At 45.3% G+C, this 15,577-nt stretch overlaps 1 protein-coding gene across 2 annotated transcripts in view; it reads left to right on the top strand.

The window, feature by feature from the left end:
• Positions 1–15,577, top strand: part of LOC128850272 (E3 ubiquitin-protein ligase RNF38-like) — a 119,200-nt gene that overhangs the window by 66,723 nt on the left and 36,900 nt on the right. For both annotated transcript variants that reach the window (XM_054053287.1, XM_054053288.1), the window contains one exon: positions 2,743–2,910. In XM_054053287.1, the coding sequence (XP_053909262.1) occupies positions 2,743–2,910 (168 nt within the window). The remainder of the gene's footprint in view (positions 1–2,742; positions 2,911–15,577) is intronic.

Raw genomic sequence — 15,577 nt, 5'->3', positions numbered from 1 at the left:
CCCGTGTTCCGGAAAAGGAGCCAGCGGGGGAAAAAACCAGCTTGGTTGAGTAGGGAGATCTTGAGAGACATCAAAAAGAACAGGAATGTCTATGAGATTTGGAAGAAGGGACAGGCATCTTGGGTGGTTACAGGTTACAGGGAGGAAGTGAGATCATGCAGGGAAAAAATCAGGAGGGCTAAGGCCCAACTAGAAATCAAACTGGCTAAGTCTGAGAAAGATAATAAAAAATCTTTCTACAAATACATTAACAAGAAAAAGAGGACTAGGGAAAATATTCAGTCCCTATTGGATGCAGAAGGAACAACAGTGACAGGGGATGAGGACAAGGTTGAGGTACTTAATGCCTTCTTTGCCTCAGTCTTTAATAGTAAGGAAAGTTGTTCCCCCTGTGTACAAACCCAGGAGTTAGAGGAGCAGAATGACGCTCCCATGATCCAAGAGGAGGCGGTTAGAGACTTGCTTGCCCAGCTAGACACCCACAAGTCTATGAGGCCGGATGGGATCCACCCAAGAGTATGAAAGGAGCTGGCGAATGTCCCTTCAAAAACCCCTTCTATCATATTCCAGTGGTCTTGGCTGACTGGGGAAGTTCCACTGGACTGGAGGCTGCCTGATGTTGTGCCCATGTAGAAGAAGGGTTGCAGGGAGGATCCAGGGAACTACAGGCCTGTCAGTCTGACCTCAGTGCTGAGGAAAGTCATGGACCAGGTGATCTTGAGTTCTACCATGAAGCACATGCAAGAGAACCGAGTGATCAGGCCCAGTCAACACGGGTTTACGAAACCAAACTAACCTGACAACTACTGGATGGCGGAAAGGCAGTGGATGTAGTCTTCTTGGACTTCAGTAAAGCTTTTGACACAGTTTCTCACAGCATTCTGCTTCAGAAACTGTCTGCCTCTGGCCTGGACAGGCGCACGCTCTCCTGGGTTGAAAACTGGTTGGATGGCTGTGCCCAGAGAGTGGTGGTAAATGGAGTTAACTCCAGCTGGAGGCCAGTTACAAGTGGGGTTCCCCAGGGCTTGGTACTGGGTCCAGCTCTGTTCAATGTCTTTATCAGTGACCTGGATGTAGGCATTGAGTGCACCCTTAGCAAGTTTGCAGATGACACTAAGCTGGGTGGAAGCGTGGATCTGATGGAAGATACGGAAGCTCTGCAAAGGGATCTGAACAGGCTGGACTGCTGGGCTGAGACCAATGGGATGAGGTTTAACAAGGCCAAATGCCGGGTCCTGCACTTGGGGCACAACAACCCTATGCAGTGCTACAGACCAGAAGTCTGGCTAGAAAGCTGCGTAGAGGAGAAGGACCTGGGGGTGTTGGTTGACAGCCGACTGAACATGAGCCAGCAGTGTACCCAGATGGCCAAGAAGGCCAATGGCGTCTTGGCTTGTATCAGAAACGGTGTGACCAGCAGGTCCAGGGAGGTGATTCTCCCTCTGTACTCGGCACTGGTGAGACTGCACCTTGAGTACTGTGTTCAGTTCTGGGCCCCTCACCACAAGAAGGATGTTGAGGCTCTGGAGCGTGTCCAGAGAAGAGCAATGAAGCTGGTGAGGGGGCTGGAGAACAAGTCTTATGAGGAGCGGCTGAGAGAGCTGGGGTTGTTTGGCCTGGAGAAGAGGAGGCTGAGGGGAGACCTTATTGCTCCCTACAACTACCTGAAAGGAGGTTGTGGAGATGAGGGAGCTGGCCTCTTCTCCCAAGTGACAGGGGACAGGACAAGAGGGAATGGCCTCAAGCTCCACCAGGGAAGGTTCAGGCTGGACATCAGGAAAAAATTTTTCACGGAAAGGGTACTTGGGCACTGGAACAGGCTGCCCAGGGAGGTGGTTGAGTCACCTTCCCTGGAGGTGTTTAAGGGACGGGTGGATAAGGTGCTGAGGGGTATGGTTTAGGGATTGTTAGGAATGGTTAGAATCGATGCTCCAGTGGGTCCTTTCCAACCTAGTGATTCAACGATTCTATGAATTGAGCAGTGTCTGGATCCAGAATACCTTATACCCTTAGACTGATGATTGAGTTGTAAGTGAATATTTCTAACTAAAAAATCCTGTAAGTCTTCATATTCTCTAGATGTTTGTAGATATTTAGTTGATGTTGTCTCAGAGGCATGTTTTTGAATAGGCAACCTTGACTTTTTCAGCTTTTAAATTAATCTTTGGTTTCAACAACAGTTGTTAGTCATGTTAAGATGCATCCCTGTAGTGTTGCCCTGAGTAGACTTTCCGAGATTGACTTCTTCACAGGAAAGAAACTCTCTGACATTTTCTTTTTCTTCAAAGATATGTCTCTAGGCTAACATTTAATCACTCTGCAAGGGCGAGTTGAAAAGATTCTTTAGCTACTTGTAGGGGTTCCCACCCTTTTTTTTAACCTTCTTTTACATGGGAGTTACTGCTGCCTCTTTCCTCTAAGAACTAACCGTAGTGTGTGGGAGGGACAGCTTTGCTGAATTTTATATGCTTTTGAGTGCCTCTAACAGTGCCTTGGAGGGCTTAACATCTTGAGAGCTCCCTCCTGGCCTTGTACTAAAAGCACTGACTAAAGAGTGATACTCCAATGAGAAGAATTTTTTTTTTTTTTAAAGGACAGGGATTACAGGTTTTTGCCTTTAACACCAACAGAGTAAAAAATACTTTTTTGTTATGTTAGGTGAAAGCTTGTTTTCTATGCCATGCCATAACTAGCCAAAGCCCTTTTAATTACTTACTTCATACACTTGTATTTTTACTGCAGATCCATCAGGGCACAGTCCCCGTCTCATACACAGTGACAACAGTGGCACCACATGGAATTCCACTTTGTACAGCCCAGCACATACCACCCTGCAGCACACAGCAGGTCCCAGGTTGTTCTGTGGCATTCAGTGGACAGCACCTTCCCATCTGTAGTGTGCCTCCTCCAGTAAGTATGGTTCTCTAGTCAAATTGACTCTGGACTTAGACTTAGGAGGTGGAAAGCCTGGAGTTTCACTGCCTGTACAGCTTTCCTTGATGTAAAATAAAAAATATTTCCTGGGGTAAACTGTAATGGTATATATAATATTGTATATATAGTGCAAGCTTTAGAGCTAGTAAACATACTGTGCTTCCCTGATACCTTTATAGAATTATACCGTATTCTCATGTATTTTTGACTCACAATGCATGCTAGTTTATGATCTGGTCTCTTACTCTATCCATTAGCAACTATTCTATATACATTCAGACACTTATAGGAAAAGATTTTCAAAGTTCATCAGCCTTGACTTGAGAGGGGCTCGAGATTCTGAGGGGAGTGAGGAAGGCAAGAAGAAGAGTACAAACCTTGCATTTCAGCCCATTGTAAACACAGTTTTTGCTTTACCTGTTAAACCAATGAGTTTTCCACACTTTTACCCTTCTGATTCTCTCCCCCATACCACTGCGGGGAGGGGAGTGAGTGAGTGGGTGTTTGTTTATAGCTGCCTACTGGGGTTAAACCACAACAGTTCATTTGGTGCCCAAAGTGGGGCTCGAAGGGTTTGAGACAATGATAGATTTGACTGGAGTGTATTGGAGGGAACTTGTAATTATTATATCTGTTTAACAGTTGCTGGTCATGATGTTGACTTATCTGTCCTTGACATTGGTTTATCTGATCCATGCAATGCTCACTTTTTCTGCTGTACACCAAATTTGAGAGCTTGTTAAAGACTGGTTTTAGCTTTTGCAGTTTGCTGTCCTGTGGTGTTTTGCCTGAGAGAATTGTGATAAAAGCACTGGCCTTGAGCCTAATCTGGTATTTGGGCCCTGCATTGATGCCTTCCCTGTACTTCAGGAACCATCTCATGGACACAATTAAAAATTACACTTTTTCCCTTTTCTCCTCTGAGAGGCATTCAGCAGAGGAAGCACAATGGCACTTTCCCCTTCTTCTCCTGTGGGGTAGATGTTTTCTCCCTTGTTACAATAAGTCTTCAGCATCCTGAACATCCTTGGGTAACCAAAATATGCCTGTCAGTACTTCTCAAGACTTTTTGTTTTTTCTTTTTCTAAGGTTAATCAACTCTTTAGGAATATCACCAAGGGGTATGCCCTGAGGCAGTGTGGTTATGGGTGGCAAGGCGTGTGGGAGAACATGGGCAGGTACTGAGAACAGTTGTCACAGATGGTCTGGAACTTCACCCCTGAACAAGTGCGGGATCCTGATGAAGTGATAGAAGGTTTGAAAAAAGGATGCCCTGGCTATGCCAAAGAGACACAACTTCTCGCACTGTGCTGGGGCCTGACCTACGCCTACTGAAAGCTATTCAGCACTATTCAGCACCCTCAAGAACAAGAGAGGGTCTCTGGATCTGAAGACATGCAAACAGACACGGTGGCTAAACCAGAGACCCAGCCCTCAACTATATCTCTCAATTACGGAGCAGAGTAGAAGGGAAGACCTTAGTTCTGAATCTAATAAAGGGACTTCTGGTTTTGCAGTTACAAAAGTCAAGTAATGAATACTCTGTCCAGGAATAAAAGGGCCCTGCCTCCAGCCAGGCAGAGGAAAGAGATGATTTGGTTTACTGGACTGTGTGAGTTCAATGGCCTGGCTCATCAGACCCACAGGAGTATAAAGCTCTGGTGGAACTGGTGCACAATGTACCCTAATGCCTTAAGGATTCAACGGGCAGAACCCATCTGTATTTCTGGAGTAATAGGGGGATCCCAAGAAGTGTCTGTGTTGGAGGCTGAGGTAAGCCTAACAGGGAATGAGTGGCATCCTATTGCGACTTGCCCAGAGGCCCTGTGTATCCTTGGCATAGGCTACTTCAGAAGAGGGTACATCAGGGAACCAAAAGGGTACCAGTGGGCTTTTGGTGTAGCTGCCTTGAGTACAAGGAAGATTAAACAGCTATCTAGCTTGCCTGGTCTCTCAGAGGATCCTTCTGTGGTGGGATTGCTGTAGGTTAAAGAACAGCAGGTGCCAGTTGCTACCATGACAGTGCATGAGTGACCATATCACACCAATTGAGACTCCTTAGTTCACATCCATAAGCTGATTTGATGACTGGAGAGCCAAGGAGTGATCAGCAAGCCTCACTCACACTTTAATAGTCCCATATGACCAGTGCGAAAATCTAACAGGGAATGGAGGCTAACAGTGGACTATCATGGCCTGAGTGAAGGCACACCACCACTGAGTGCTGCCGTACCGGACATGCTAGAGCTCCAATATGAGCTGGAGTCAAAGGCTACCAAGTGGTATGCAACAACTGATATCGCTAACGCGTTTTTCTCAATCCCTTTGGCAGCAGAGTGCAGGGCACATTGCTTTCACGTGGAGGGATGTCCAATACACCTGGAATCAACTGCCCCAGGAGTGGAAACACAGTACCAACATTTGCCATGGACTGATCCAGACTGCATTGGAACAAGGTGAAGCCCCTAAACACCTGCAATACATCGATGACATCATTGTGTGGGGCAACAGAGAGGCAGAAGTGTTTGAGAAAGGGAAAACAATAATCCAGATTCTTCTGAAAGCTGGTTTTGCAATAAAAGAAAGTAAGGTCAAAGGACCTGCACAACAGATCCAGTTTTTAGGAATAAAATGGCAAGATGAGTGTCATCAGATCCCTATGGTTATGACCAATAAAATAGCAGCTATGTCTCCACCAACTAACAAAAACGAAGCACAAGCTTTCTTAGGTGTTGTGGGCTTTGGGAGAATGCATATTCCAGGTTACAGTCTGATTGCAAGCCCTCTCTATCAAGTGACCTGGAAGAAGAACAGTTTCGAATAGGGTCCTGAGCAATGACAAGCCTTTGAAAAAAATTAAAAGGGAGATAGTTTGTGCAGCAGCCCTTGGGCCAGTCTGGGGAGGACAAGATGTGAAAAACATGCTTTAGACTGCAGCCAGGGACCATGGTCCACCTGGAGCCTCTGGCAGAAAGCACCAGGGGAGACTTGAGGTTGACCTCTAGGGTTTTAGAGCTGGGGATATACAGGATCTGAAGCTTGTTACACTCCAAGTGAAAAAGAAATATTAGCAGCATGTGAATTAATGTGAGCCACTTCAGAAGTAGCTGGTACTGAAGCGCAGCTCCTTTTGGCAACTTGATTGCTTGTGCTGGATGATCAAAGGGAGCATCCCATTTACACATCGTGTCAGTCATGCTACATGAAGTGAGTCACACTGATAATGCAACAGGTTAATGGGAAACACCAACCACCCAGGAGTTTTGAAAGTGATCATGGACTGAGCAGAAGGCCAAAACTTCAGAGTGTCACCAGAGGAAGTGATTCATGCTGAAGAGGCCTCACTGTGTAATAAATTACCAGAAAATTAAAAGGAATAGACCCTGCTTACAGATGGATCCTGTCATACTGTGGGAAAACATTGAAGGTAGAAAGCTGCTGTGTGGAGTCTTACATGACAAGTCGCAGAAACTGCTGAAGGACAAGGTGAATCGAGCCAGTTTGCAGAGATGAAAGCCATCTAGCTTTCTTCAGACGTTGCTGAACAAGAAAAACGGCCAGTACTCTATCTCTACTCTGACTCATGGATGGCAGCAAATGCCCTGTGGGGGTGGCTACAGCAAGGGAAGCAGAGCTACTGGCAGCACAAAGGTAAACAAATCTGGGCTGCTGAATTGTGACTGATATTGCTTCCCGGGTGGAGAACCTGGTTTTAAAAGTAGGTCACACAGATGCTCATATACCTGTCATGTGATGTCACAAGGGGGAAAATTTGAAAATATATGAGAGAGGCTTCAGAAAGGAGAGCCAGAGTCTGGTACACTGAGCAATGATGCAAGGATAAGCAACATAATATTATCCAGCTTGCCCTGAACCGTTTTCTTTAGATCCTTATCAACAAAGACAATCAGTCTTGTCTAGCTTACTGAGTTCAAATCAGAGACTCCCTTTAAACCCCTCTTAACAGCTATGAGAAACTGCTGTGACTTGTACAAACAAGTCGATTTCATTAAGAATAATTAATTTTAACAACTCGTGACTTAATAAGGTTCGATGGTGACCGTGGATAGATACTATTTGCGAAAATGTGTCAAACAATGCTATACAAAACCCCAACATCCGAAAGCGTGCAAGAATGCAACAAGCGATGATATGCATTTAGCAATACTACCTAGACATAAGTAAAAATAACATGTAGATGGCAGATATATAGTTAAGGTTAAAGTACAGAAAGATAGTGATAGCTAGCATGAGATTAGAAGTTAGTGTACATAGGCATACCGGGGCATCCCTGACTGGGAAGAGAAACAGAGATCAATTTATCAATTGATCCCAGGAAAATATTGATGGTAGGTTTCTCCCAATGATCCCCCTTTTGTATTGGAGTTTTAGTATAATTTCTGGAATTTTAGGTGGGGCTTGAGTGACTGAAGTCACTGCATCAAGCCCTGCTGATTGGTGGAGAAAGAATTCTTGCTTTGTGCTCCCAAACTCAACTGCGCAAGCCCAGTAGATGGGGTTGTGGGAGCCTTAGGCGTGGAGGTGTGTTTTACTATTATAATGATATTACAATGATGTTACAGGTCAGCTGGGGGGATAGATTGTCAGAATAGCAGCTGCAATCCATCTTCTTGGAAAAATAATTGGGCTCCTGTCCTTGCAGGGGCCTTGCTGATTAGCAGGAGCTGACTGTGCATGCTCCCAGACATCTCATCTCCCACATTCAGATAGTAAGATGCCCTTGATGCATTCCTTCTTGATGCATATTGCAACTCCACTGACTCTACTTTTGAAAACCTTGTACTCAGCCCATGGTGGCGGGGGGGAAGTGAGGAGGGGGCACCCAGTCCCATTTCTCCCCACATTCACCCCCATTCCCACGTTCAGCCTTATTCCCACATAATCCACTCAATACAGTCACTCAAGCTTCACAATGCCTGAATAGGTTTGGGGATGACTACGTCCCATGGGACATCTATTGTGATATACATGCTATATGTTGACGTCAAACAGGTTAACTTCTTCAGCGTTCTCCAAGTTCTGAAATACAGTACCACTGTCAAGACAAAACAAATCAAAGTTAGCATTAAAAAAGCAACAACGGGGTGAAGAACCTTGTTGAAAATGCTTGTGGCGGTGGTTGACCATCCTAGGAGGATGTAAAGAATTGCACCATTGTAGAACGTCAAAACAACCAGCAGGTGGACCAGGCTGCTAGAACTGAAGTGCCTCAGGTAGATTTGACTGGGAACATAAGGGTGAGCTATTTATAGCTCAATAGACCCATGACACATCAGGATGTCTAGGAAGGGATACAACATACAAATGGGCTCGTGATCGATGGGTGGACTTGACTATTGATGCCTTTGCACAGGCTATCCATGAATATAAAATATGCATCTTAAACAAGCCAAGTGGCTAAAGCCTTTTTGGCATAGAGGACAATGGCTGAAATATCAATATGGGGAAGCCTGGCAGACTGATTATATCACACCACCACTAACCTGCCACGGTGAGCACCATGTGCTTACAATAGCAGAAGTGACTACTGGATGGTTGGAAATATAGCCTGTGCCCCATGCCACTGCCTGTAATGCTATCCTGGGCCTTGAGAAACAAGTTTTATGGCAATACAGCACCCCAGAAAGAACTGAATCAGGCAACAGGACTCCTTTCTGAAACAATCCCATAGACACCCAGGCCAAGGAGCATGGCATTGGCTGGATGTATCACATCCCCTGTCATGCACCAGCCTCCGGGAAAACTGAATGATACAATGGACTGTTAAAAACTACATTGAGAACAATGGGTGCCAGGACATTTAAACACTGGGATACACATTTAGCAGAAACCACTTGGCTAGTTAACACTAGAGGATCTACCAGTCAACTTGGCCCTGCCCAGTCAAAACCCCTGCACACTGTGGAAGGAGATAAGATCCCCATTATACATATGAGGAACTGGCTGAGAAAGACAGTCTGGATTAGTCCTTCCTCAGGAAAGGGCAAACCCATTTGTCGGATTTTATTTGCTCAGGGATGCGGGTGTACTTGGTGGGTAATGAATAAGTATGGGGAAGTCCAATGCATACTGCAAGGAGATTTAATCCTGGGTGAAAATAGCCCATGATTTGAGTTGTATGATACTATTGCTGTATGATGCTAGCGTTGTATGATGCTGTATGTTGACACTGCTGTGGCTGCCATATGTCAAAAGTATTATAACAGGAACCCCTTGCTGCTAGCCAGGCTAGGAACAAGGAGAGGAGTTCATTGCAATGTTAAACCCTATGGCCTGGTCCAAAGGGACCAAGGGTGGAGATTCTAATGGATATAGCTTTAAATTCTTGTAATCCATTATTTGAGTGGCATGTTATAGGAAGTACAACAGAAACCACCCAAAACCCAAATCAATGAAGGATGAACCTCACGAGAAGCAGTGCGAGTGCAGCAGTGACCTGACTTGAGCTGGCTTTGGTGCCCAGTAACTCCACGCAATGCACCAGCTCTCCTGTCCTGAGTGACCTCTGTAAAAGATGGAGCCCAAAGTCATGGAATAAATGAACTGAATAGACATTTTATGGGCATTTTACAGGGGTGGTCCATAGACTAAGGGAATGATATCTGTGTAAATGTGAAAGGATGGGAAAAGGAGGGGTGGTTAATGAAGCTATAGTGGATAGTGTGGGACCTGAGCATGATGTAAATGGTATGGAAGAAGGGGTGGAGAATGTGCTGGTTTAGGCTGGGATAGAGTTAATTTCCTTCATAGTAGCTGATATGGGGCTATGGTTTGAATTTCTGCTGTAAACACTGATGTTTTACTTATTGCTGAGCAATGCTTATACAGTGTCAAGGTCTTTTCTGTTTCTCACACTGCCCTGCCAGTGAGGAGGCTGACTCCAACTGACCAAAGGGATATTCCATGCATTATGATGTCATGCTCAGCAATAAAAACTAGGTGGGGAGGGGTGAATTTGCTGGGGCTGTTATTTCTCAGGGACTGGCTGGACATCAGTTAGCTGGTGGTGAGCAGTTTTTTGCATCACTTGTTTTTCTGGATTTTAGTTTTCTTTGGGTTTTTTCCCCCTCTTTTTTTCCTTATTAAACTGTTCTCTCCCTCATCCTACTGTGGAAGGAGTGAGAGTGGCTGTGTGGTGCTTAGCTGTCTGCTAGGGTTAAACCACAACACTGCATCTGCGATGCACAGAATCACACTTCACAACTCAGAAGAGTTATAAAACAGGCATGTTTATTGCCAGCGCTGCGGTGCAAGGGGGATTTCTCCTCCTAGATTGCACACCGTATTGTCTAACAAGCAGCTACTTATAGTGTATATTCATTAACGTGGGCTAGGCTATTACAATTAGTTCGCTAAAAGGGTGTTACTATTACAATTATTTCCGCTATCCTAAGTCCACTCTTCACCTTAGCTGAGTTGGCTGTGTCTCAAACCACAGAACTGGTTAGCACTTGTCTCATTGAAGCACAGCTGCACAGCTTCTGCCTGGGCCCTGTGTTCCTGATAGTGTGCCCTTGTTTTGAAGAATGCCTTCAATTCTTGTTACTGAATGCCTCTGTTGGTTAACCCTTTATTCCCTGTTTCATCTGTGTGCATGTCTCTGCCTGTCTGTCTCTCTCTTCCTCTGCATCTGTGTGTGCGCATTTCTGTCTCTCTCTCGCTGTCTCTCTCTCTGTGCGTCTGTCTGGACATGTCTCTGTGTGCACATGAATCTCTCTCCTCCTCTGCCTCTGTATACGTGCATGTTTCTGTCGCTGTTGAGACACGACACAGTGATGTGGAAGCAAGATTCTTTATTGAAGTTACATGGCTGGCTGGCCCTGCGTTTGATCTTACACGCGCCTCTTATACCCTTTATTAACACACGCGTCTCCGCATGATTGGATTAGCTTATACATAAACAATCTGTGAATGGATGGTACTACTTTCGTGCACGGTCCTATATTGTCTGCCCACTTCCCGTCCCATGATCTCCTTCCAGGTGCATTAAGCAGGGGTCCTCAGCCCGCTGTGGACCCCACAATTCCCCCTTTTTGTATTTGTGCTAAAGAAAATTGTCCGTTAAAGATTGCCTGTGTCGGCTGCTGCGGGGCCCTTCGCAGCAGACACACAATGCAGGGCAACATCGACAGCACAACTACAAACATACCCATTCTTGAAACAGGGAAGCAAAGCAGCATCAATACTTGACCGCGCTGAGTAATCTCGTAGGTGCATCTGAAAAGTATACAAACATTGACTTATACTCCATTTCTACTGATCCTAACAGCTCTAACTTGTGGTTCCAGTACATGACTTATAGTCTATTTCTACTGATCCTAAAAACTCTAACTTGTGGTTCCGATATACGATTTATACTCCAGTTGTTAGTACAGTTCTTTGATGTTAGCAAGGGCTATCCATCACACTCATCTCCAGCTGTTTGATTCTCCACACGTGGCCTCCGTGGCTTATCCACAGCAGGGCGAACACAACGAGCAGGGTACCACCGAGGTCCTTCATCTGTGGAAACACAAGCATACCCTCGACCCCAAGTTAATAGCTTGCACGGGCCTGACCACTGACCACTTTGAAGGTCCTTCACTTGAACCTTCACTCCATCAGAGACAGCTGTGGTAGACTTCAAGGATTCAAAATGTCGAATCATTGGGGGATTCTGATGTTCCTCATTGATAGTTAAGAAATTTAATACATACATCACCTTGTTCAGCCTTGCTTCAGGTGATTCCCCAGACATTCCCGCCTTTTGTTTTTGTAAAAGGCACTTAAGTGTACCATGGGCACGTTCTAGGAGTGCCTGACTAGTGGGGGAGTGAGGAATACCTGTAGCATGGCTGACATCCCAAGACTGTAAAAACGCTTTCACTCGCCCAGAAACATAAGCGGGACCATTGTCAGTTTTAATTTGTCGAGGAACACCACAGGTGGCGAAGGCTTTTTGCCAATGCTTAATAGCATCTTTTGCTGTTTCTCCAGCATGTGCAGTAGCAATAATGACAGAAGAAAAGGTATCAATTGATACATGTACATACTTTTGTTGGCCAAATTCAGTAATATGAGTTATATCAGTTTGCCAAATTTGTAGAGCCTGTAAGCCTCTAGGATTTACTCCATAGACTGTTGGAAAATGTTGGCCTTGACAATCCGGACATGAGGCAACGATAGATCGAGCTTCAGTAGTAGAAAGCTGAAACTGTCTCTTGAGTGCTCTGTGACCCTGGTGAAAAAATTGATGAGAAGCAATTGCTTGTTGCATAATGTTTGGTACTGGTCCTAATGCTACCGCAGATACTAATTGGTCAGCCCGGACATTTCCTTCTGCTATAAAACCAGGTAAGTCAGTATGGCTTTTTATGTGTAGAATATAATAGGGTAGGCTGCATTTTTGTACCGTTTCCCACAGGAGCTTCATAACTCCAAACAACAGGTGGTTTGTCACTTGTCCAAGAACTGCTTTATCCAATCTCTGCACTAGGCCTGCAACATAAGCAGAGTCGGTTACCACATTTATGGCTTGTGGGAACTGTTGAAATGCCAGTGTGACTGCTCGTAATTCCACCACTTGTGGGGAGCCTTGTTGATGCTCAATTAAATGTTGCCAATTTTGGCCATCAAACCATGTAACAGCAGCTTTCCCTGTTTTCCCAGACCCATCTGTGAAAACTGTGGGTCCGTCAGCAGGTGCTGTTTGGCTTAACAATTTCTGTGCGATAGAGATTTGAGTTCCCAGTTTACAAAGTGGATGGGAAGGCAAATGATACGATATCTGGCCTGTAAAATTCAGGAGAGCAGCTTGAAGTGCAGAACTATTGGCAAGACACCATTCAAAATATTGAACTTGTAGAGGAATAACAATACATTCCGGATCTCGTGCCAATAGTTCCACACATCGTGTTCGAATTTTTATAATGAGTTGAGCTAACAGCTCATATAATCCTGGAGCAGCCTTTTTTGTTCGAAATGGTAAGAAGATCCACTCCAATATATGGAGGGGGTCTTCGCAGCCCTGATCCCACTGCACGAGCGCAGCACAGGGCATCGTGCCCTCCACAAAGACCAATGCCTGCACAATTCCAGTCAGGTCAATGTGCCAGACATGCTTTTCCTGAATGGCTTTGCTCTACAAGTGTCAGAATGTTTCTGGCTTCCTTATTTAGAATCCTGGGTGCTGCAATATCTGTGTCCCCTTTTAACAGATCAACTAGGGGTTGTATTTGTGATGATGTAAGGCCCAAATAGGGTCTCAGCCAATTTATAATTCCAACTATTTTTTGAACATCATTTAAAGTCTTGATTTCAGTTACTATCTCAATTGCCTGAAGTTGGATTGTTTTGGCCAGCACTTTCATGCCCAAATACAACCACGGCTGAACACGTTGTACCTTTTCAGGGGCAATGACCAGGCCATAACCTTCCAACGTTTGTCTAGTGTCCCTTTCCAATTCTCCTAATTGTTCTGACATTGCAGCAGCCAATAAGATGTCATCCATATAATGATAGCAATAGCATTCAGGATATTTCTGCCACACAACACTCAGTGCCTGGGCTACAAACCTTTTTTTTTTTTTTTTTTTCAGAAAACCTTCCAATGGTATCTTTTTGTGGCTTCTGCATGATTAGTCGAAGGAACTGTAAAAGCAAATTTTTCGACAATATTTCAAAAAACTGTGCACTGAACAGGCTGAAACATAATTTGTGCAATTTGGGCAAAGTCATATGGTGTGATTTCTTCCATAGTTAATAATAGAAGCAATTGCATTGTTGCAGGGGAGCTGGGACCATACTGTGTAACAGTTTTTTGAAGTTCCTGTACTACTTTCCAGGTGTATGGTCTGTGCTCATCCATAATTCCCTGTCCTGGATCCCCCCGGACCACCGGGAATGCCATAGCTGTCACAGGACTCGGGTCACGTTCCTTTAAGGGTGTAGTTATTGCCTCAGACAATGTCCACTGTCCTTCTAGCATAGCCCGTTGTTTTACCTTTTGCCAAAATACACATGGATCATACGGTCTCACAGTAACCTGTGCCGAGGGTGAATCCCACGCCTGAGAGGTTTGAGGTTTACCGGAGGAACCCCCAGAGGTTGGCTTGGCGTTAGCCTCGATCTTTCTGGTTTTTGAAGCAGCCGCCTCAGTGCCCCCCACCACCACGGGATTGTCCCAATCATCCGGCTCATCTGGCAAAGGCGGGAGTACCAGTGGATTGTACGCTTCGGGTGCCCCTCGCTCTTCAGGGGGCAGTGGAGGGGCAGACAGCGTTACGGGGTTAACCCACCATCGGCTTTGTTTATATATCAGACAAGCCGAGTCTGTTTCATCGTCTGACTCATCAACAAGAAAACATTTTCGCGCTAACCGAGATGGTTTATTCTTTGGGTGCGTTACCGGATTTCTTGAATTTAGATGTTGAAACTCAGATAGAGATGCAGAGTCTGGGTCAGCAGTTAATATAGAGAAGTCCTCTTGCTCCATTAACAGATCCTCAGCAGATGGAGGCTCGTCTCGGGAGGCAAGGGGTGAAAGATCTTGCTCTGCCCGATCCCTCTGTTTTTTATAGTCTTTCAAAGTATCAAACAAGAGGCACCATGTGGTTAACAAAGATACTGACTCTTTGTCTCCGTGTGAAGCGCTATCAAACAGCCTGTTCCCTATTTCTTTCCAATTCGAAACAGTAAATGATGTCATTATATCTGGAGTATAACCCTGTCTCTTACTCCATAAAAGCATCTTTTGCAACATTGATTCCTCTAGCTTTACCCTCTTCTTTTCTAGTATTTGCTTCCACATGCTTATAATCATTTCCTCCTCTTTTGTTAGTGAGGCTCCCATCTTTTTTCCCCAGCAGCTCACCTGCACTCGGTGGCTTCTTAAAAGTCCCGGATCCGGAATTAAGCAGCTTCTCTCGCCGCTCCTCTTGGCTATTCTTGCCGAAAACTCTTTGAGCAGCTTCTCTCGCCGCTCCTCTTGGCTATTCTTGCCGAAAACTCTTTTAGCAGCTTCTCTCGCCGCTCCTCTTGGCTATTTTTGCCGAAAACTCTTTTATAGTGGCTGTGCCACCTCGGGGAACCCCAAAATTAAAACTCTCAGAAAATCGCTCGCTATATCACGTCGGGGTCACCAGATGTCGCTGTTGAGACACGACACGGTGATGTGGAAGCAAGATTCTTTATTGAAGTTACATGGCTGGCCGGCCCCGCGCTTGATCTTACACGCACCTCTTATACCCTTGATTAACACACGCGTTTCCGCGTGATTGGATTAGCTTATACATAAACAATCTGTGAATGGATGGTACTACTTTCGTGCACGGTCCTATATTGTCTGCCCACTTCCCGTCCCATGATCTCCTTCCGGGTGCATTAAGCAGGGATCCTCAGCCCGCTGTGGACCCCACATGTTTCTGTGACTGTGTGAATGCACCTGTATTTCTCTGTGTCTGCATAGGCATGTGTCTCTATGTCTGTGTGTGTGCACGGCTGTGTGTGTGTCTCTGTCTATCTGCATGAGTGTCTCAGATGCTCTTCCTCTGAATCTGAGTGTGTGTATTTGTGTGTCTGTTTGCCTCTGTGTCTCTCTGTCTCACTTTACACCTCTGTGTGTGTGTATGTCTCTGTTCCTCTG

Source organism: Cuculus canorus, chromosome W, assembly GCF_017976375.1.
Source record: "Cuculus canorus isolate bCucCan1 chromosome W, bCucCan1.pri, whole genome shotgun sequence".
Classification (NCBI taxonomy): domain Eukaryota; kingdom Metazoa; phylum Chordata; class Aves; order Cuculiformes; family Cuculidae; genus Cuculus; species Cuculus canorus.
The sequence above is the reverse complement of the archived record's forward strand: the minus strand, read 5'-3'. Positions and strand labels throughout refer to the sequence as shown.